At 45.5% G+C, this 20,440-nt stretch overlaps 2 protein-coding genes across 5 annotated transcripts in view; one reads left to right on the top strand and one right to left on the bottom strand.

Moving 5' to 3' along the window:
• The window catches only part of STK26 (serine/threonine kinase 26), a gene marked incomplete at its 3' end in the record, with an annotated part of 52,805 nt that extends 43,111 nt beyond the window's left edge, over positions 1–9,694 (top strand). Inside the window, exons 5-12 of one of the 2 annotated variants that reach the window (XM_084639407.1) lie at positions 878–986; positions 1,091–1,248; positions 2,291–2,476; positions 5,079–5,227; positions 5,978–6,071; positions 6,551–6,613; positions 6,701–6,837; positions 9,166–9,694. In XM_084639407.1, the coding sequence (XP_084495533.1) occupies positions 878–986; positions 1,091–1,248; positions 2,291–2,476; positions 5,079–5,227; positions 5,978–6,071; positions 6,551–6,613; positions 6,701–6,837; positions 9,166–9,190 (921 nt within the window). Of the gene's footprint in view, positions 1–877; positions 987–1,090; positions 1,249–2,290; positions 2,477–5,078; positions 5,228–5,977; positions 6,072–6,550; positions 6,614–6,700; positions 6,842–9,165 lie in introns of those variants that run through there. The other variant, XM_084639408.1, reaches the window with a different exon arrangement.
• Positions 9,695–17,045: 7,351 nt separating this feature from the next.
• The window catches only part of FRMD7 (FERM domain containing 7), a 34,170-nt gene continuing 30,775 nt past the window's right edge, over positions 17,046–20,440 (bottom strand). For all 3 annotated transcript variants that reach the window (XM_084639853.1, XM_084639854.1, XM_084639855.1), the window contains one exon: positions 17,046–19,933. In XM_084639853.1, coding sequence (XP_084495979.1) covers positions 18,878–19,933 — 1,056 coding nt within the window. In that variant the 3' untranslated portion in view covers positions 17,046–18,877. The remainder of the gene's footprint in view (positions 19,934–20,440) is intronic.

The raw sequence follows: 20,440 nt of genomic DNA, 5'->3' as shown, positions 1-20,440 counted from the left end.
CATGTGCTTAACTTTTTTACAAGTGGTCCCTATGACTTTTTATTGAAACTTGTTTATGGAATTCTGAGGTAATAGCTCAACAACTAGAACAAAAAAACATAGTGAAAGTCTTAGTGAACAATTGCCCAAAGCTCTGGAACTAAGCTGTTTATTAACCCCAAAAAAAAAAAAAAAGACACTTTTAGCCATTGTGGTGGTTTGAGAAATTTTTCAAAAGTGTGAGCCAGGTGTAAATGGATGCATTGTTTGTGGAATCTGCAGAAATCATGAAACAGCCCTCACTTTCCCTATTGGCAAAATCTCCACTTACTCTCTACAACCTTTTCTACAATATGGTGATATAAAAAAATCTGCAACAAATTAAAAACATTGGGACAATGAAATTAATGGAATTGAATATCAAAATAAATAATGCAAAGCCTGTACTATTTGTAGTGGTTTTTCATGTTTAAGTGGATTGTAAAAGGTAAAACCTCAGGTTCTTTGATGGGGTACAGAATTTCTAGTTTGTAAGTGCTGCAGAAACCAGGAACTTTTGCAGTTAACACCAGTTTTCAAAGTAGTCCATGGCTGGGTGTGGAGAGTCTTGTCTACTGTATAGACCCTTTTACCATTTAAACATTCTTTAAGTTATGTAGCAGTACTGCTGTGAGTGTTACCAACCTGCTAGTATCCCTTTCTGCAGTACCCGTGTCCCAGTATGTTTAATCTACATATATAACGAATCTTTTCATCTTGTGCACTCTGTTAAAGACACTTCCTATAGCAAAAAAGCTGAAGTTTCAAACGTACTGTAACTGCATTTTAATAAATGACAAGGCAGGGATTAAGGATAAGATCGGGAATATTGTTTTAATTTTAATGTTTCCCTCTAAAGCTACGGGCTGGTCCGTTTGATGAATTCCAGATTGCTACTATGTTAAAGGAAATCTTGAAAGGTCTAGACTACCTACACTCGGAGAAGAAAATTCACAGGGATATAAAAGGTGCATAAAACTTTAAATATTAACTTAATGTCTTTTAAAGTAATAGGAGCAGTGTGATAAACTACATTTGACTTCACCTCTTTTCTGTTCCCTCCACCCTCCAGCTGCCAATGTCTTGTTGTCAGAGCAAGGAGATGTTAAACTTGCTGATTTTGGAGTTGCTGGGCAGCTGACGGATACACAAATTAAGAGGAATACCTTTGTAGGCACACCATTTTGGATGGCCCCTGAAGTTATACAGCAGTCGGCTTATGACTCAAAAGTAAGTATTACTATAGAAATTGTTCTCTTATAAAGGCAGCTTCAGAAGAAATTAGCTTAACTTCTGCTTTTTGGCTAGATCAGTCTTGGTAAAGTACCCTTTAAGCTACACAGAGTTTTGAATTGTATGTAAATTACAAATCATTTAGTCATATTATATTTTACTATAGAACTGTAATAGTCATGTGACTGACATCTTCATTTTATTTCCACACACCGTAATGACAAGTAGGTGTTTGTGTAAGCACTTAATTCACATCTGTCATAGCTTGAGTGATAGACCTATGAGATTATGGAAAGTTTGCCGGTGAATAACTTATATAAAATGGTCAAAGAAAGCACGTGGAAACCTCCAGGTAAACTCTGTATACTGCATAAATAAAGACGGCACAGTCCTACCTCTGCAAAAGTGTGAGAGCTCTAGTAGGGTTCATGAAAAGCCACCGAGTTGGAAATTGTCATTTTAGATTAATTTCTTTGGCGCAAATCCCCCCAGGATACTGTCAAGGTGCGAGATGTTTTTGTTTCCATTCCGTGCTCTATTATTGCTATTGCAATCTAAAGGGAAACTTTCAAAGATTTAAAAATGACCAGTGAGAACCTGCTTTTCAAAAGGAGCAGAGTGAAAAATGGTGACTGAGAATTTACTGCTCCATTAGCTTCTAAAGGCATTGCAGTCTTTGCAGGAGTTTCCAGAGTGCAAGTGTATATCCAGAGACCTCTTCTGTCTCTATTGTCTCTGGTTCTGTGTCCTATATCGCTATGCCTGGGACATTCTGGGAAACTTTACCACTTTCAGCATAAATTTCCTGACCCTTGTGTTTTTTATATTCATCACCTTTATGCTATGTTAACAGTGTATAAAATATGTGTACAGTAAGCATGTTTAAAAAGATATATGTAATTATTGCGCTGTCAGGAGCTCTTACAGAACTCCTCTTTTTTTTATTGGCTCTAGTATAGAATTCAAATAATAATCTGTGACACCTCAGTCTTCAACTTTGTATTCAGTGAGAATAAAACTCTTTATTTCATTCCCCCAGGCTGACATTTGGTCTTTGGGAATTACTGCTATTGAACTAGCCAAAGGAGAGCCACCCAACTCTGACATGCATCCGATGAGAGTTCTGTTTCTTATTCCAAAAAACAATCCTCCAACTCTATTAGGAGAATTCAGCAAACCTTTTAAAGAATTTATTGATGCATGTCTGAATAAGGACCCAACATTTGTGAGTATATCTCTCATCTGTGTCGTCTTAATGCTTGCAAAGCTCTTTGGCTGTGAAATCTACTACATAGGTGATGGGTGTAACGTGAGAGCCTGTGACTTTGTATGCTTCTCTATTGTAAGAGGGAGTGGAGTACCTTGTTGCTACTTAGACCTTACTCCTCCTCCCCATGGAGATGTTGAGATGACTAAAGAGAATTGATGATCGGCTCCAGAGACAGCTTCCTAAAGCACAGAAGGCGGTAGTATAATGCAGGTTTCAGAGTAGCAGCCGTGTTAGTCTGTATCCGCAAAAATAACAGGAGGACTTGTGGCACCTTAGAGACTAACACATTTATTTGAGCAGAAGCTTTTGTGAGCTACAGCTCACTTCATCGGATGCATGCAGTGGAAAATACAGTGGGGAGAAAACATGAAACAATGGCTGTTACCATACACACTGTAATGAGAGTGATCAGGTAAGGTGAGCTATTACCAGCAGGAGGGGGGCGGGGGGGAAAACAAACCTTTTGTAGTGATAATCAAGGTGGGCCATTTCCAGCAGTTGACAAGAACATGTGAGCAAACGAGCTTCTGATAGTGTGGCTGATGTGATTAGGCCCTATGATGGTGTCCCCTGAATAGATATGTGGACACAGTTGGCAACGGGCTTTGTTGCAAGGATAGGTTCCCGGGTTAGTGGTTCTGTTGTGTGATATGTGGTTGCTCATGAGTATTTGCTTCAGGTTGGGGGGCTGTCTGTAAGCAAGGACTGGCCTGTCTCCCAAGATCTGTGAGAGTGATGGGTCGTTCTTTAGGATACGTTGTAGATCCTTGATGATGCGTTGGAGAGGTTTTAGTTGGGGGCTGAAGCTGATGGCTAGTGGCGTTCTGTTATTTTCTTCGTTAGGCCTGTCCTGTAGTAGGTAACTTCTGGGTACTCTTCTGGCTCTGTCAATCTGTTTCTTCACTTCTGCAGGTGGGTATTGTAGTTGTAAGAACACTTGATAGAGATCTTGTAGGTGTTTGTCTCTGTCTGAGGGGTTGGAGCAAATGCGGTTGTATCGTAGAGCTTGGCTGTAGACAATGGATCTTATGGTATGGTCTGGATGAAAGCTGGAGGCATGTAGGTAAGTATAGCAGTCCTTAGGTTTCCGGTATAGGGTGGTGTTTATGTGACCATCGCTTATTAGCACTGTAGTGTCCAGAAAGTGGATCTCTTTTGTGGACTGGACCAGGCTGAGGTTGATGGTGGGATGGAAATTGTTGAAATCATGGTGGAATTCCTCAAGGGCTTCTTTTCCATGGGTCCAGATGATGAAGATGTCATCAATGTAGTGCAAGTAGAGTAGGGGCATTAGGGAACGAGAGCTGAGGAAGCGTTGTTCTAAGTCAGCCATAAAAATGTTGGCATACTGTGGGGCCATGCGGGTTCCCATAGCAGTGCTGCTGATTTGAAGGTATACGTTGTCCCCAAATGTGAAATAGTTATGGGTGAGGACAAAGTCACAAAGTTCAGCCACCAGGTTAGCCATGACATTAATCGGGGATACTGTTCCTGATGGCTTGTAGTCCGTCTTTGTGTGGAATGCTGGTGTAGAGGGCTTCTACATCCACAGTGTCCAGGATGGTGTTTTCAGGAAGATCACCGATGGATTGTCGTTTCCTCAGGTGAGTGGTGTCTTGAAGATAGCTGGGAGTGCTGGTAGCATAGGGCCTGAGGAGGGAGTCTACATAGCAAGACAATCCTGCTGTCAGGGTGCCAATGCCTGAGATGATGGGATGTCCAGGATTTCCAGGTTTATGGATCTTGGGTAGCAGATAGAATACCGCTGGTCGGGGTTCTAGGGGTGTGTCTGTGCGGATTTGTTCTTGTGCTTTTTCAGGGAGTTTCTTGAGCAAATGCTATAGTTTCTTTTGGTAACTCTCAGTGGGATCAGAGGGTAATGGCTTGTAGAAAGTGGTGTTGGAGAGTTGCCTAGCAGCCTGTTGTTCATATTCTGACCTATTCATGATGACGACAGCAACAGACTCCGAGAGACTGCTGAATTGGAATTACTTTGCAAACTGGACACCATTAACTTAGGCTTGAATAGAGACTGGGAGTGGATGTGTCATTACACAAGGTAAAACTATTTCCCCATGTTTGTTTTCCTCCCCTACTGTTCCTCACATGTTCTTGTCAACAGCTGGAAATGGCCCACGTTGATTATCACTACAAAAGGTTTTGGTCCCCACCCCGGTAATAGCTCACCTTACCTGGAGAGGAGGAAGCATGGGCCAACCTTGAATGATACCCCAGCAAGACTTACACTAAAATATATTTATTCTGGTTACAAACCTCATTGAATTGGAGAAGTATCATCAGTCAGCTTTGTCTAGGTGTCTGTTATCTAATACAGAAATCACTAATTGATCAATTCTGTAGCTGTTGTATGGGGTGATCATAGTCTTAGAGGATTATAAATGTAGGTTGTGTTTGGCTTCTTAGAAGCTCCTGTTACTATATGGATGTTTGGTTCTGGGCTGGACCAAGGAGGAGATGTTTTTAAATAACATTTAAAATCACAACAACTTTATGTAGGATAAGTGTAAATATCTTTGTGGTTTTGTTTTTTTTATAGCGCCCGACTGCAAAGGAACTCCTGAAACACAAATTCATTCTGAAAAATGCCAAGAAGACTTCTTATCTGACAGAACTTATTGACCGGTTTAAGAGATGGAAGGCAGAAGGGCACAGTAGTGATGAATCGGATTCAGATGGTTCTGATTCGTAAGTGTGTTTTAGTATGGCTTCTCTGAACATTACTAATGCAGCAGTGTTTCATTTGTATGTTGAGTTATAACTCACTGCTCTTGTTGTGCTATGCTGCAATCATTCTCGAGCTCGTGCGTTAGCAGCAGCCTTGCATGGAACTCGGCTCTCAAACTAGAGCCTATACTGTGATTTGCTTGTGTGCTATTCTTCCAATCTCTGTGGACTTAAATTCCAGTTCTGCTTCTGTGACAAGCGTGTCATGTCTTAGTCTTGCCCCAGTGTACACTTTGCCCTTGCTACCGAAGTACCAAACAGTTTGGTACAACTATCCGTTTCTGCTCAGGAGAGCCCCCCAGGGTTGAAATAGTAGATGTTGCGGGCCAGGATTGCCGTGTGTCTGGAAACCTGCCCAGCCCTCACCTGTCCAATGTCTGTAAGTGTTCCATTTGCTGGACACCAAATCATTGTCTTATGTAATTGTAGCCACATTTATTGGGCCACATAAGACAATGTCCTTGTCCCATAGAGCTTGCAGTTTGAGTTGTGACACGAGAGGGAAAAACGTGGTGGGGGGAGATGAGTTAGAACTATAAGATCTTGTAAAGTTCACTTAATTTATTTAACAATAAAGGTTCAATAGACATGAATTTTTAAGGCAGATGAAATTAACCATGCAGTTTCATTTGCATGCTCGTTACCTGGGCTAGTTAAGTTTGTGTTTTTGACCACTGTCGTTGTAGAAGGTATCCTTGTGATTCTCTTTAGGGAGTCCAGCAACAAGGAGAATAATTCTCATCCTGAGTGGAGTTTTACTACAGTTCGAAAGAAGCCAGATGCAAAGAAACTGCAGAATGGAACAGTATGTACAATCTGAAGTTTTTTATTCTTAGAGCTGATTGGAAGCTGTTGACTTTTGGCTTCAGTCCTTATTTTTATTTTTCATAAAATAGAACAAAAATATCTGCTAGTAAAACCCCAAAATTAATTAATGGTGAAGTCCAGTGTCCATGGCAGCTTAGCCGTAGAGATAATACTGAGAGTTCATGGCACAATGTCTGTCTAGAGATAACTTAATTTTAAAGAATTACATAGAATTAATCTGACCGAGAAATGAACCATAATATAAAGTGGCATTGGTTCAGAAATACCATCAAGCATTTATTTCCAAACCACACTAGATTTGTTGAGGTAAAGTATATGTCTTTTGTGATGTGTTGCAAAGGTTCTGTTAAATATCAAGTCTTTTAAAATGATGATGCAAGCATAAATATGATTGCTTTTATAAATGCATATAGAATATATATATTATATTAAATATGTATGTTTGCTAACTTTTAGGATCAAGACCTTGTGAAAACCGTGAGTTGTTTAACTATGATAATCACACCTGTGTTTGCTGAGGTAAATCGTTAATTCAAAGTTCTCTTTGAAATTTGCACAAGCATTTTATAAATCTTTAAGGTACATCTGTGTTGGTCTTTCACTCAGCTTAAACAGCAGGACATAAATAATACTAGCAGGAAGAAAGCAATTGAAGAACTTGAGAAGAGCATCACTATGGCAGAATCTACATGTCCAGGGATCACAGATAAGATGGTGAAGAAACTTATGGAGAAATTTCAGAAGTAAGTTGGGGTTTTTTTGGAGGCATGTGGGGGGGCGGGGAGGGGCATTTAAAAAAATACAATATATATATATATATCATATTGTATGTAAACTACGTTAAAAATGTTACTTAAGTTGCAAAGTTCTGGTCTCAGATTAGGAAATGCCAGTGTTACAATTACCCAGGCAATCTTAATTCTGCTCCATTGTGCATCCATCCTATGTACTCGATGAGACTAGTGTGCTGTGAAAATAATCTTATGCCATCCTGTAGTTAGACTTTATCATGTGCATGTGTGTAAGAGGGGACCTGACTCGGTTTGCCTTCCACCTCCCCAAGCTCTCTGCCCCATGAGCTGGAGAAACTTCTACCGCATGTGGTGGCCCCTGAGGGAGGAATTGGCCATTAATGCTGTTTGCTGGGTGTGGAGGCTAGTTGGGGAGACCCCAGCCAGTTTGGCTCATTCCCCTAATCAACCTATTTAAAGCTGGTTGCAATTCAGAGGCAACAGTGTCTATCTTTATCTTTAGAATGTTTGTGATCAGTTGTTGTTTGGTCAAGCTACATAAACTCTTCCAGGAGGATAAAAGTGACAGACAAGAACTGGTGATTTTAGCAGTTTTTATCTTAGCGAAACATGTACAGAATTTCAAGAAAAGACACGTCTGTAGCTTGAGGGCTTTGTGAAGGTGCTATATGTCCCCACTGATTTCTGTAAAAAGAAAAGGAGGACTTGTGGCACCTTAGAGACTAACCAATTTATTTGAGCATGAGCTTTCGTGAGCTACAGCTCACTTCATCGGATGCAACCCTGATTTCTGTGTAACCCAATACAGTATAAAGAAAAGGAGGACTTGTGGCACCTTAGAGACTAACCAATTTATTTGAGCATAAGCTTTCGTGAGCTACAGCTCACTTCATCAGATGCTGTAGCTCACGAAAGCTTATGCTCAAATAAATTTCAGTCTCTAAGGTGCCACAAGTACTCCTTTTCTTTTTGCGGATACGGACTAACACGGCTGCTACTCTGAAACCAATACAGTATAAGACAGTAGCATTTATATGTTTACAGATTCACAGATATTAAGGTCAGAAGAGACCATTATGATCATCTAGTCTGACCTCCTGCACAACGCAGGCCACAAAATCTCACCCACCCACTCCTGCGAAAAACCTCTCACCTATGTCTGAGCTACTGAAGTCCTCAAATCATGGTTTAAAGACTTCAAGGATAATCCCATGTATATCAGAAAAAGTGATGCCACATTTTTAAAATGAATGGTGCAATTCCCAGACTTTATAAAAATCAACACTTCCTTAATTCTGGTCCCTAAAGGAAAATTAATTTTTTAGGTCAACAGATATTTATCAGTTTAGGTTTCATTCAAATATTGACCTAGAAATACCATTTTGTATTTTTCCAGAAGGTTCTTTATCATTCCAAAATCTGCATGCTTGTTTTAATTAAAAGCAAACAGTAAAAAAAAGGTTTTATTCACTTAGAACACATAAAGGCATGCAAAGTACGGCAGAAATTAAGGGAGGAGTACAGTACACAGTTCTAATGCTGAGTGGACAAAATTAAGATAAAAGGAGTTACAAAACTGAAACATTATTGCTATTTTAACAGACTGAGAGTAATCAAACACATTTATGATCGCTTAATACATTGTTTAAGGTGGAATAATAGAATTTGGGTCAAGTGTGTTTTCTTACCAGTTTCATATAATTTGTTAGACATATTGCATTATATATAATCCCTAGACTGCAGTAAAAATGTAGTGTTTATTCCCTTTGTCTGCCATCTTTACATGCTGAGCACCTCTCTATGCAAATACTCTCATTGAGATCAACGGAGAGAGTCTTCTCAGCATGAACAACAGTGGCAAAATAAAGGGAGAATCTATTTGAGAACTTCATTTCTTTCTAGAAAACGTTTTAGCTATTGTAGTTACAAATAACACTTCCAGTTACTATAAATGAAAAATTAATGGTAAAAACAATTATTCTCTTTGTTCTTTATTTACACTGCAGTTTTAATGTAGACACTTCCTTGTTGAAGAGACATTTATAAACTTTACCAGGGGAGCAGATAAGCCCTTGACTCATCTTTTTTTTAAAAAAATTCACTGCATGTTATTTCAAGGGTCTTCTATGAGAAACATTGCCCCTTGGGTTTTTTTCATATCTGTGTAGGCAATCAGGTTAAAAGCTAATGTTTCTGAGATAAGATTAATGCACTTACTTGTTTAGTAGCTTTATACACTGAAGTGTGGTGCATTCATGTGCTGTGTACCAAGTTGGAATAAAGTGAATACAGTTCTTATTTGTGTATTTTTATGCATAGGATTTCTGTTAATGACTCATCCTAAGAAACTTCCCATAAATGACTGCTGTTTCATATGGACCCAGTGAAACCCACCAAAACTACTTCAAGCTTGGCAGTGCTTAGCTCATGAGCTCCTTGTGCCTTTTGGATCTTTGCAACATATTGATGAGGAGGAGGACGATGATGATCAAGGATTTGGAAGACCCTACTTAACTATTTTGTGATGGTGTACATGGTTTTATATTTTCAGGAAATTATTTTGTAAAGAACAACTTTTAATATTGTAGTTTCATCTGTTTAATCAGATAAATGTTGAGGTGCAGTTTTGCTTTTAGATGTGGCCGTTACTTTAGTTAATAGGAAGTGTAAGTACAGTATGTTTTGATGCTTTTTGTTACTGTACATTGATGGGAACGTGCAGGTCTTTTGTATTCATAAGTTAAACTTTTGTAAATCACTAACATGCTTCATAAATAGCTTTTTTCACAAGCCTATACTTAGTGGGTAGGATATTGCCGTAGCACCTGCTTTGATCACCATAGGTTTATCATACCCTAAAACTAAACCTGCAACAATATCTATCATACTTCTAAATTGGTACCGTATTTTAGGCAGCTCTATGATTATACACATTTGAGAGCAATATGTCAGTAGTTTGCAGGTGATATGTAGCAGCAGGTATATCCTGATGTACAGTAGATGTATTACCTTTTAGAACAGATTTAGAAGTAGTAATTAAATCTTATTCATCATGGTAGGAAATTTAAAGCAATACAGATGCAAGGGGCGGGGGGGAGGGCTTTGGCAATAATGGACAGAAATTGAAGTCCAGTTTAATTTAAATTTCTTTCTTTTGCGTATAAAAACAGCGCATTGTATGCTTGGGTGGGAGGTAGCCAGAGAGAAGTTGGGTGTCATGTGATAAATACCTCACAAGCAGGTATCCATAGAACACCAGCGTTCTGGGGGGTGGTGGTGGTTTCCTGTAAACTATTTATACACTTCTGTCCTTAAAGTACATTAAAGGCAGTACATCCACATCATTTGTTTATAATTTTCTGAAAGTGTATTTTAAATAGGTATTTACCAGTTAATATGCAAATAATTGAGTTATAGATATTCTTTCACTAAAAGGTTGTACTGTGCAGTACAGAATGATTTTTTCCCCTGAAGTAGGTAAGACTATAAAATTGCTTTCAGTTATATATTTATGGTACTGCTAGATGGGTAATGTCCTTTTTTCTTTTCAACCCAGTATGTATATTATGCTGAAGTTTTGAACTGGGATTGTATTTCAGTACTTAGCTGTGGAACTGTTGGTGTAAATTTATTTTTGATAAAGGCTGGATGTGTTTATTTTATGGTTCCTGCACATTTTGTTTTTGCACAAAAGTCATTTTAAAGAAATCTGAAATCTGTCTGCCAAATATTGGAAAAAGTAACGGTGTGCAAACAAATACTGCATTTTTAGTCAAAAGTTGCCATTACATCGTTTTTATATAAAGGACACTCGTGAGAGATGGTGGTTAGACATGCCAAGGACAATTATTTTCAATGGTGCCTACACTGTAAAAATTACTTTTAACTCCTTGTTTTAATTTTAAAGAAATGTTTCTGTTTAAAACTTTTCATCTGCTATATAACTAAAACTCAATTAGAATTTATATCTGAGAAAAAAGTCTGGAAATAGTTTTGAAAACAATAATGTTATGGATTAAATAAATATTTTTATAAGTGTAAAAGCAGCAAAAGTTGTATATACAGTTGATCTGAGGCTTTACAAAATAACTGCATCACAGATACAAATTGTAGTGCTCCTATAGCTTATGTAGTTGTTAGTCCTGTAAATCTGTTTATAGATGTAGCTTATTTCAATGTTTTGGGGTTTAAAATGGTTTAAAAATAAATATTTAAGTTCTGTAAACTTTCATGACCCTGCTTTGTTGTGCATTTTATTTTGGATTTAGTTAAATTTGCAAATTATTGTTTTATGGTTTCCAAGTTTTAAATGTTTCTATTTAAACAAAAGTGCTCCTTGCAAAGAGTTGCATGTTACTTTAGAAAATGGTGTTTTTTCCCATGCTGACCTTGTCCAAAGAACACCTATTGGAATTTAGACAGCGTGGAATGCTAGACATGTGGAACAACTACAGTATTCAGTTTGATCTCATTCTTGAAGCATAATCTATCAGTATGTGCGCATGCAGACATATATATGGGACCGTTGACAGAGTTGTAGACATTTCAGAACGTCAAAACTTCACTGTGAACTCATATTTCAGATTCAAGGTACAGAAAGCATGGTGCCCCAGTTAACTTTGATTTTGTACTTGTCTGTCTCCTCACCAAGAATCTCACTAAACTACTACATACTCATTTCTCAGAATTCAAAACCTGTTATTTTTAATTCCATTGTCACTTTCCCTCAAGATGATGTTTTATTTGGGCTGGAGGGGTGTTACTGAGAGGTGATCCTTTCTGAATTTAGTAATTGAAGGCTACGTCCTCATCTTGATGCCTGGGGCTTTATTCTACGTAACTCTAAATGAAGCCTGTCCTGAGTGGCTAGAGCAGTGGGCTTAGTACCACTCCATGCTTGCTGTGTGACCTCAGCCAAGTCACTGAACTACTGTCTGTTTCTTTCCTTGTCAAATGGTACAACACTTACCTACCTCAGAGGGATGTTGTGGAGCTAAGTTCATGGATGGCCGTGAAGAGCCTTGGTCTTTGGTAGTGCTGTCCATTGGAGGAACTGCAAATATTGTGTTTCAAATGGGATTTACTCTGCTGAAATCCTGTGCCTCCATGAGGAGAGTAAATTATACTTTTAGTATAGAGGGTTCATTAGGGAACCATCCTCTGACTAGTGTATTTTCCACCTTGCGTTGAGAATTGACATTTTAGTCACTTATGGAAATAGAATCGCATTAAAAAAAGAAATGTATTCTATTCGTCATACTTGCATATCCGAGTCCTTTGTCAATGTAATCCTCCCTAAAACCCCTTAACTCAGCTTCTCTCAGATTCCACCAAGATTTTGTACTGTGTACAGGTAGTAATCGTAATCGTAAAAATCTGTTCTTAGAACAGGTGACTGCTTAGTGAATAGAAAACAATATTTCCCACACACCAGGGCTAAAGGAGATTTCAGGTTTGCCTGTCCATGTTCAGATGCTTCCAGTTTGGCCCTTAAGACACCACCTCTCTGAGGTCACCTGGCATGTTGTTGTTTTTTTTAAATGCTACTTCTCCCTCCAAGACCATGTGGCTGGAACCTTTTCAATTATATACAGAAGTGCAGGCTTGTCATGCGTTCTGTTTGACCACAAATCCTATTTTTAAAATAGGTCTTATCCACATATCCTTCTTCTATGTCAGCGAGGGGAGGAAGTCTGTACAATGCTGTGTGTATGTTGTGTTAATCTGTCAAGTTACATAATCTGTCCTGTTCTGAAACTGGATGCAAAAGACAAGTGCCTAGATCCTTATCCCCATCTTAGAGCATCAGGTAGTGCTTTCTCTCATGCAAGAATGGTGCATTGTGGGAGCAGGCCCTGGGAAGGAGGACAGGCGTCTGGAGTTGATATGCTCCAGTGATCCTGGACTGACTGAGCAGCTCTAGAGGCCTGTTACTGCCAGCACAAGTTGGAGCAGCCCTGCATCTGATCTAAATTTGTGTTCATGAGGTTAGGGTCGGGGGGGAAAGTGGCAAATATAACCTATGCACCTGAGAACTTGGCCCTGTAGTAGGAAGAAAGCATGAGACATAAGCCCTTGTGTCAGAGGCCTGGAATGAGGCAGGACCTGAACACAGAATCTGGCAAGAACAGAGCTGATATTGTAGAAATACACATTCCTAAGAAGAGCTAGGCACAGAGTGCTCATGCAAACACATCCCAATATCAAGTGGTACCAGAACGTCCCACTATCAAGGACGGTACAAAAACATTCCCCAAGGATAACAGGAACACACTGATAAGGTCAGGGTAACTACGTAATAAAAATGTTTTACTCAAACCAACATGTACAAGAGGATGGTTAGAGGCAGTATTGATTTGTTCGTATCAGAGTAGAAAGATGTATCTCTGAGGGAGTATCTTCGTCCAGCTGAGGGGGAAATGGACACAGCTCAGAGAATGGCGGGACTTTCCATTGTCATGGGTATACGTGTCTTAGCATCCTTGTAGAGTCTGCCAGGTGCTATTACTGTGCTTCATTGACAATAAACCTGGCCTGGCACCTTCATACCTTCACGGATCTCGTGGTCATTGGGCAGTTTGCTCAAGCTCTGCTGTGCCAGCTGTCTGCGCAGACCTGGGGCAGCCCCCAGGGAAAACACACACACAGTCAAACACCTAACCACAGGCCCTACAACTGGAAAAGCAGTTATCCATCCCTTACCAATTCCTCATCCTGGCCTGATGCAATTGTGGGGGGTGGGTTCTGAGTCCGTTGCAATAAAGGGAGTTTGCTGTAACCTGTTGGATTTTATCTGTGCTAACATCCCCCATATCTAATGAAGGGCTAGAGGCTGGAGCAGGCATGTTACACTCAGACCTGGCCTACAAACACCATAAACACTGCTGTCAATGGAGCGGGGCCTGCCTGCACTGAGCTCAAGATGGGCCTCCCACCCAGTCCATCTTCTAAAACCGGTCACAGAGCGGACCACCTCGAGCACCCCCAGCTTGACATGCTAAACCATGTGTTCGGCCCTGCGCTCACATTGCTGCTCTCCCTGGTTCTGCCGTGACAGCCAGGAAAGAACCTGGAATTTCCCAGGAACGTGGGACAAAGTGTCCGTTTCAAAGGAAGCCCAGCTGCTCGAAAGGAAAGGGGTGTGGAGCCGTGCCTTGCCCTTCCCACACGCAAACTTGTGCAACCCCCGAAAGAGGCTCAAACCAAACCTGCACCAGGAAATGCAGCGTCAGGAGACGGGCTTCCAGCCTCCACCTTGAACTCTGCCGCTTGGCGATGGCAGTAGAAATAGAACCACCGTCCCATCCCGAACACAGCTGCAGCTTGCTGTGGGCCCAGCCCCCCGCCGCATCATGGTTCCTATGCATGCGCGCTCAGCCTTTCCCTGGGCTCTGTGTGGGAGCCACACTTGCGGCTGGTTGCCAGACATCAGGCAGGCCCCTCACCAGGCTCATCGTTCTGCCTCATGGGCCCCAGGGGGTGGTGTCGGTGACAACGGGGAGTAGAAGGGTTTGTCACCTCTTCCAGCCTACCAAACTGGCCACAGTGGGTCAGGCCAAAGATCCATCCTGCCCGTTAGTGTGTCTCCTGACAGGGGACAGGGCCAGCTGCTTCAAAGGCAATTAACAGAACAGGGCAATTAGCAAGTGATCCAGGCCCAGCTTCTGGCAGTGAAAGGTTTAGGGACACCCAGACCGTGGGGTTCCATCCTTGGCTAAGAGCCAGTGATGGACTCATCCGCCATGAAATTCTTTTTTAAACCCATTTCCAGTTCTTGCCTTCATAACATCCTGTGGCAAAAAGTGCCACGGGCTGACTGGGCGAAGAAATACTTCCTTGTTTTAAACCAGCTGCCTAGCCGTGTCAGCGTGTAACCCCCCCGGCCCACACATACACCCCCCACTCGTGTGTTATGTGAAGGGGTAACACACCAGGCATGATGGTCTAGACCTTGGTCATCCTACTCAACAGTCCCTGGCAGTTTAGTTTTGCCTCATGAAGCTGCTCCACACCCCAATCACCTCTGGGGCCGTTCCCATTTCCAACAGATCCGATGGGGGCGACCAGGACCGTACGCAGCAGTCAAGGTGCGGGCGTCCCATGGATTACTATAGTACCATGGTGTTTACGTCTTAGCTACCCCGTTCCTAAGCGTGACGCCCCAAGTGGCTGTGACGCACCGTTTTCCCAGGGCGCACGAGCGCCAGCAGGCAGGCTCAGGGAGGGGCATCTCCCTGGGGGCCTCTTTTGGGCAGGGGTGCACTACGCTGTTGTGACTCTGGAGGGAAGGGGGCAGGCTGTGTGTGTGGGGGGCGGGGGGGGGGGGAGACGCCTTTCTCGGGTGGCTAAACATCCTGGTCCGTTTGCGTGCGTGTAGGTCCAAGGGGGCAGCGGCCTGTTGGCAGCGCCTTTGTTGGGGGGGGCCTCACAGGCACGGCCCCGCACCCTTAAAGCCCTTGGCACAAAGACTTTTGTTGGTGAATGGCCCTTGGGCCTTGCAAGCGTGCGCGCGCGAGGCCCGCGTTTCTGCCTGGCAGCACCCCTTAGCCTGGCTGCCTGGTGAGGGTTGGCACGGCCGTGCGGAGAGGGCAGCTAGTACCGGAGGGCTACAGCAACTGCTGGCAGGGAGCGAGGGCAAAAGCCTTGGCCTCCATGGCCGTAGCGGACGTGAGCTTAGCCACACGCGGCTGGCCCGTGCCAGCTGACTCAGGCTCACGGGCCGGTTCATTGTGATGCAGCCATTTGGGCTGGAGCCCAGGCCCCTACGAGGTGGGGGGGGGGGGCCTGCTGGTGGAAAAAGGCCCTGCTCAGCACCGCCGTCCAGCCCGTTAATAGGCAAGTCGGTGGCACCGCGGGGCTGGCAGGCTCCCTGGGAAGCAGCCAGCGTGTCCCACAAGCGCCGAGGTGAAGGGGTGGCCACTGGGGCTCCTTGTGCTGTGAAGGAGGAAGGAGTGAGCAATTGGCGGGAGGGGGAAATGGAAGGAGCTGGGGGGGGGCTGCTCAGGGAAGGGGCAGGGAGTGGCCCCCTCGTGTTCGTTTTTTCTGCAATAAGAAAGTTAGCACCCCCTGACTGGCCAGCCCTAGGTGTCTAACTGCCGTGTAGACAGACAGGCCCCTTGCACCGCCCTTTCAGCCAGGCCCCTACAGACGTGCCCAAGACGGCAAACGCTAACGGGGCAAATGCCCGGGTTTGCCAAAAAAGTTGGGCTGCCCGGGGCCAAAACTGGCCATATGGAATTGCAAGTCCGGGATCTCCAAACTTTTTCAGTCACCCCCCCCTCCGCACACACACACCCAGTCAGCACCCCTTCCTCCCTCCCCACCCCCTGCCAGGAGCAATGGGGCCAAAGGTGCAGCTGGGAGCAGGGTAGGGTGGGTGACACTCCTTGCCCATCCCCTTGTGGGAGCTGACCCAGGCCCCGCCCTGTCCCCTCCATGAGCTCCACTGTTTGGGACCACTGCCCTAGGCTGCAATAAGAGCCACCCAGGGAGCCCGGCCAGCTGTAGGGAGCCCAGGCCTTCCACCTGCCCTGGGAGCGGGGACCCCGAGAGCAGCCCCTGGCCCACATCCTTGCACCCCAAGGTGCACCACCCAGGGCAGGTGGAGGGCCCAGGGCTCCCCACAGCAACCAGGCCCCCTGGGCAGCTCTTACCATGGCCCAGCTTCTGGCCAGTCAGGGGACATGGAAGGGGAAGAACAGGGGGCAGGGCCCCATGGCAGGGATGTGGAGGCCCAAAAGTTCTGTGTGTAAATAAATCTTCATCCGCCTCTGCCCAGGAGTCAAAATACTCAGCACCTGAGGCGCTGCGTGAGGGAGTCAACCTCAGGGCCCTTCTCTGGCAAGGTCCCTTGGGGTGGGGGTCCCTTTGGAAATCCAACCAAGAGTTTTGCTGCTTCAAGCAGTGAGGCAGCCAACCCAGGGATGGTCCAGAAGGGGGTCAGCAAATGGCAGCTGGCAGGGGCCAGGCAGGGCCGCTCTGTGGAGGGGGTGCAGGATTGTGATGAGTGTCCTGCGATCTCCAGGTTTAACCCGCACCTGCTGTGCATCCGGTGGGTGACCCTGGGTGGAGCAAGGAGGAAGCTAAACACCTGGGCATTCGACGGGTACGTAGGCTCCACTGGCCCACAGCTGCTTCTGCTGTGCCCGAAAAAGGAAAAAGACACCACACCTAAAGCAGTGGGGGAGGGGTTCGTTTGTTTTATTGTCCAGCTTCTAAAACGATAGAACGAAGACGAGAGCTTGAAAAATACAGGGTGGGCAGCATCCTGCTAACCCCAGTTGTCTTGACCGTTCACTTGATGTTTGCGTCTTTCCCCACCAGGAGCGTGGCCAACAAAGCCACTCTAGCACGGTGCCCGACAGCCTGGTTTGCTGGCTCCCTGCCAGGCAAGTGTGTGACCCCAGAGCACCCCCACAGGCATGCTCCAGCCTTCCCTTACAGCTGTGGCCTACAGGACTGGACAGAGAACACGCCAGAATCTCACAGCAGCCAGGTCGGGCTCGGGTTGGGTCGCTTGGACCTTTTTTTCCTTACAAAGCGTTTGAGGGGAAATTAGATGTTTTAAGAACTAAAATACAAGGTTAAAAATAGATATTTCCACTTTCCTGTGGTTGGTAAATACAAGAGCTGGTCAGAAAACATCAATATTTGAAATTTTTCAACACCAAAAAAGGGCAACATTTTTTGCAAAAATATGTTCCTTTTTTTTTTAGCCATCTCTAGTAACCACAGTGTCTTACTTTGCAGTGAGACAGATGACCTGGGAATGCCTTTGGGAGCCTGTCCACCTGCATAGCACTCTCCTGTTACAGCTTATTCCAAGTGAGCGCCTTGTTTGTGCATTGGCTGGTTCGTTCACTACTGATGGAAGGAGGGGCCCATTCAGCCAGGCTGAAGTATTTGCGCGTTCCCCATCAGTGATTCCAGCCAGGTCTCTTGGCTGCTCACTTGAATTTAGGGGTCGAGAAGCCTGCGTCTCTGGGAGCTCAGGTTTAGGCCCCCACACCAGGTACTGCTTGTGTGGCCATGCGCGGTCTCTTTGCAGAAGGAAGGAGAGAGATGGATGTGAGTGGCAAAGACACGTTTTCACTGTCAGTCGTAATGGGAGGTACCGTTCCACCTCACTGGAGGCGGGGGGAGCCTGCAAGGCAGCCGCTAAAAACGATTTACAAACTGACCGGCAAAATATGTTTCTCGGCAGTATCTTTGCTGTGGCTGGGGAAGAGGTGGCGTTCGTTCCCTACACAAATCTGAAAGCCAGTGGCCAACACACTGGGATGCAACTCCGACATACTCAAGCCAACCTGTCTAGTGGCTTGGGCGAGGCTCTCTGCTGCACCGCCCTTGGTTAGAAGAGAGGTGCTCCTCGCCATCATTAGTGATGTGGCAGCATCAAAATACAAGCGGTTGGTGTCACAGAGTGGGCGCCTTTGTGATCAGGAGCTGGGGCATATGGAGCTGCCATAACAAACATTCTGCTAACACACTCACGAGTCTTCCCAAACAGGCTCCCAACGGCCATCAGCCCAACTGAGGGTCTCGCGCGCTCTCCATTAGAAACAGACATTTTAGCAGCTTTCGTTTAATGGTGTTTCTATTCCCCTCACGGAGGAGAATTGACGTGACACTTCTGTGGCCCTGCTGTTGGACAGTGGTTCTCCACCTTTCATGCATCAGGACCCTTGTTCCCAAGTGGCCATGAGCTGACTGGTGCTTGCCTGCCATTTAGCAATTTGGGGTGAGCCCAGTGGACGTGACTAGCTGACCCCCCGTTCATTGAGAACCTCGATGTAGAAGATTTTGCTGGGGTGCCCACTGTTGGCTACTTTTTTCTTGCCTGTTGCCTAGATCTTTATGTCCTAGAGCTCCCCTGTCATCCATTAACACAGTCTCTACAGCTAATTGTACTCACACAACACTAACCCGTCACAATGCTTAGCAAGGAGGGAGCAGCATCACACAAAAATGACCTTCCTGTTCCTTCCAGCTGGCTTTGGAAATCTCTGCGCTCTCAAGCCATTGGAGACGGTTACGTGAAATAATTGGACATGCCCATTGAAGTCCTTGCTTCTGCACTGCTTGTCGCGAAGGACACCTCTTCATCCTCCTCCTCCAGCTGGAGGCTGCCCGAGGACAGACGCACCCGGGCCAGGGGTGACTTTTCTACCCGGCCATACAGAGAGTAGTAATCCACGTTCAGGAGATCCGAGTCGGAGTCACTGGACTCGGTCCCGCTGCCCACACCGCGTTCGGCCTGGCGTGGCGCTGCGGCGGGGTTGGAAAGCCCTTGTTGGGCGAGCAGGGACCGTAAGATACTTACTTTTCTACTGCTCAGAGCAGGGCAAGGGCCCAGCGGCCTGAACTCCGACCCATATGGGAAATGGATGGTCTTCATATCGGACTGGCTCCAAGATCTTTTGGGCAGTTGCTCTTGAATGCTGTAGTCAAAAGCCCCAGCCAGGGTTCTGCTCTCCTCTTCCAGGTGCCTGCCAACACAGCAAGCCCTGGGCAGGGCCTCGGGCTGCAGACCCTTCCTCTGGGCCGGGGCCGGACATCTCTTGGAAGGTTTCATTGACACGGGGCCAGGGCCACTCAGCCCTCTCCCTGCTTCCTCAGCAGCAGCTGGCGTGTGGCGTGGTACCGGGGGAGGCCTGTCCACGTAAAAGAACACTTGTGGAGACGTCGTCTCCAGCGGCTGGCTGGTGGAGGGGACGTACGGTACATCTGTGTAGCTCAGCTGCCTGGAGGCGACCTCCCTCATGTTGCCAGCCGAGGTGCTTTTACTGTTTCCAGCGAGCTTGTGGCTGGGCTGGAAGGAGGTCAGCGGGCTGCGCTGCCCGAAGCCGTCGGCCGGCTCCCACTCCGACTCCAGCTCGGCGTAGGCCAACGGGAAGGCCGAGCTGCTTTTGGAATGGGGCAGGAGCCTGGGGTCAGCCTCGGGCTTGGAGCGCTCCAGCTCCGCCGCGAACGTCACCTCCACGGAGGAATTCCGCCTCCTGCTGTCCAGCATGGGATCTGACGCGTGGACCCCGTTTGCGTTCCAGTAACAGGCTCTGCTGCCATATGCCAGGCGCAGGTCTTCAACCTAGGGAGACAGCAGGGCCCGTTAGGGTAGGGGGACAGGACTGGAAACGGGGGGTGGGGAGGGTGTCTTTCTCTCTCTCTTGTCTTCTATTTGGTTTTATTGCTTTCTAATCATTACAGCCCCAAGAGCAACCAAATTAATAAATGCTGCTCCATAGCCCCTGGGGTCGAACACAGCCCTGTGCCCCCTTCCCACCAGCACCCAAACCAACCAACAGCTGAAAGCCAGGCAGTGAACCAGAAGCTGTGTCTGCCTCACCCCCCCTAGCTCTCCGGGGAGGATTCAGAGGTGAGCCAAGGCCAGGTTACAAACAGCGAAGGCCAGGTGTTTTATTTTCCACACCCCCCGACTTGAGGTGCCCCGAGGGCACTTGTCAGCAGTGGGTGCAGCTTTCACACACACGCACCCACCTTGCAAGGGTGGGAACGCGGCCAGATTCTGCTCTCAGCATGGGGCTGGGCAGGGCGCAGGGAAAGCCCAGCCTGAGCCATGCGGTTACCGTCAGAA

The sequence above is a fragment of the Lepidochelys olivacea genome (assembly GCF_965140295.1).
Source record: "Lepidochelys olivacea isolate rLepOli2 genome assembly, chromosome: 9".
Taxonomy (NCBI): domain Eukaryota; kingdom Metazoa; phylum Chordata; order Testudines; family Cheloniidae; genus Lepidochelys; species Lepidochelys olivacea.
The sequence above is the reverse complement of the archived record's forward strand: the minus strand, read 5'-3'. Positions and strand labels throughout refer to the sequence as shown.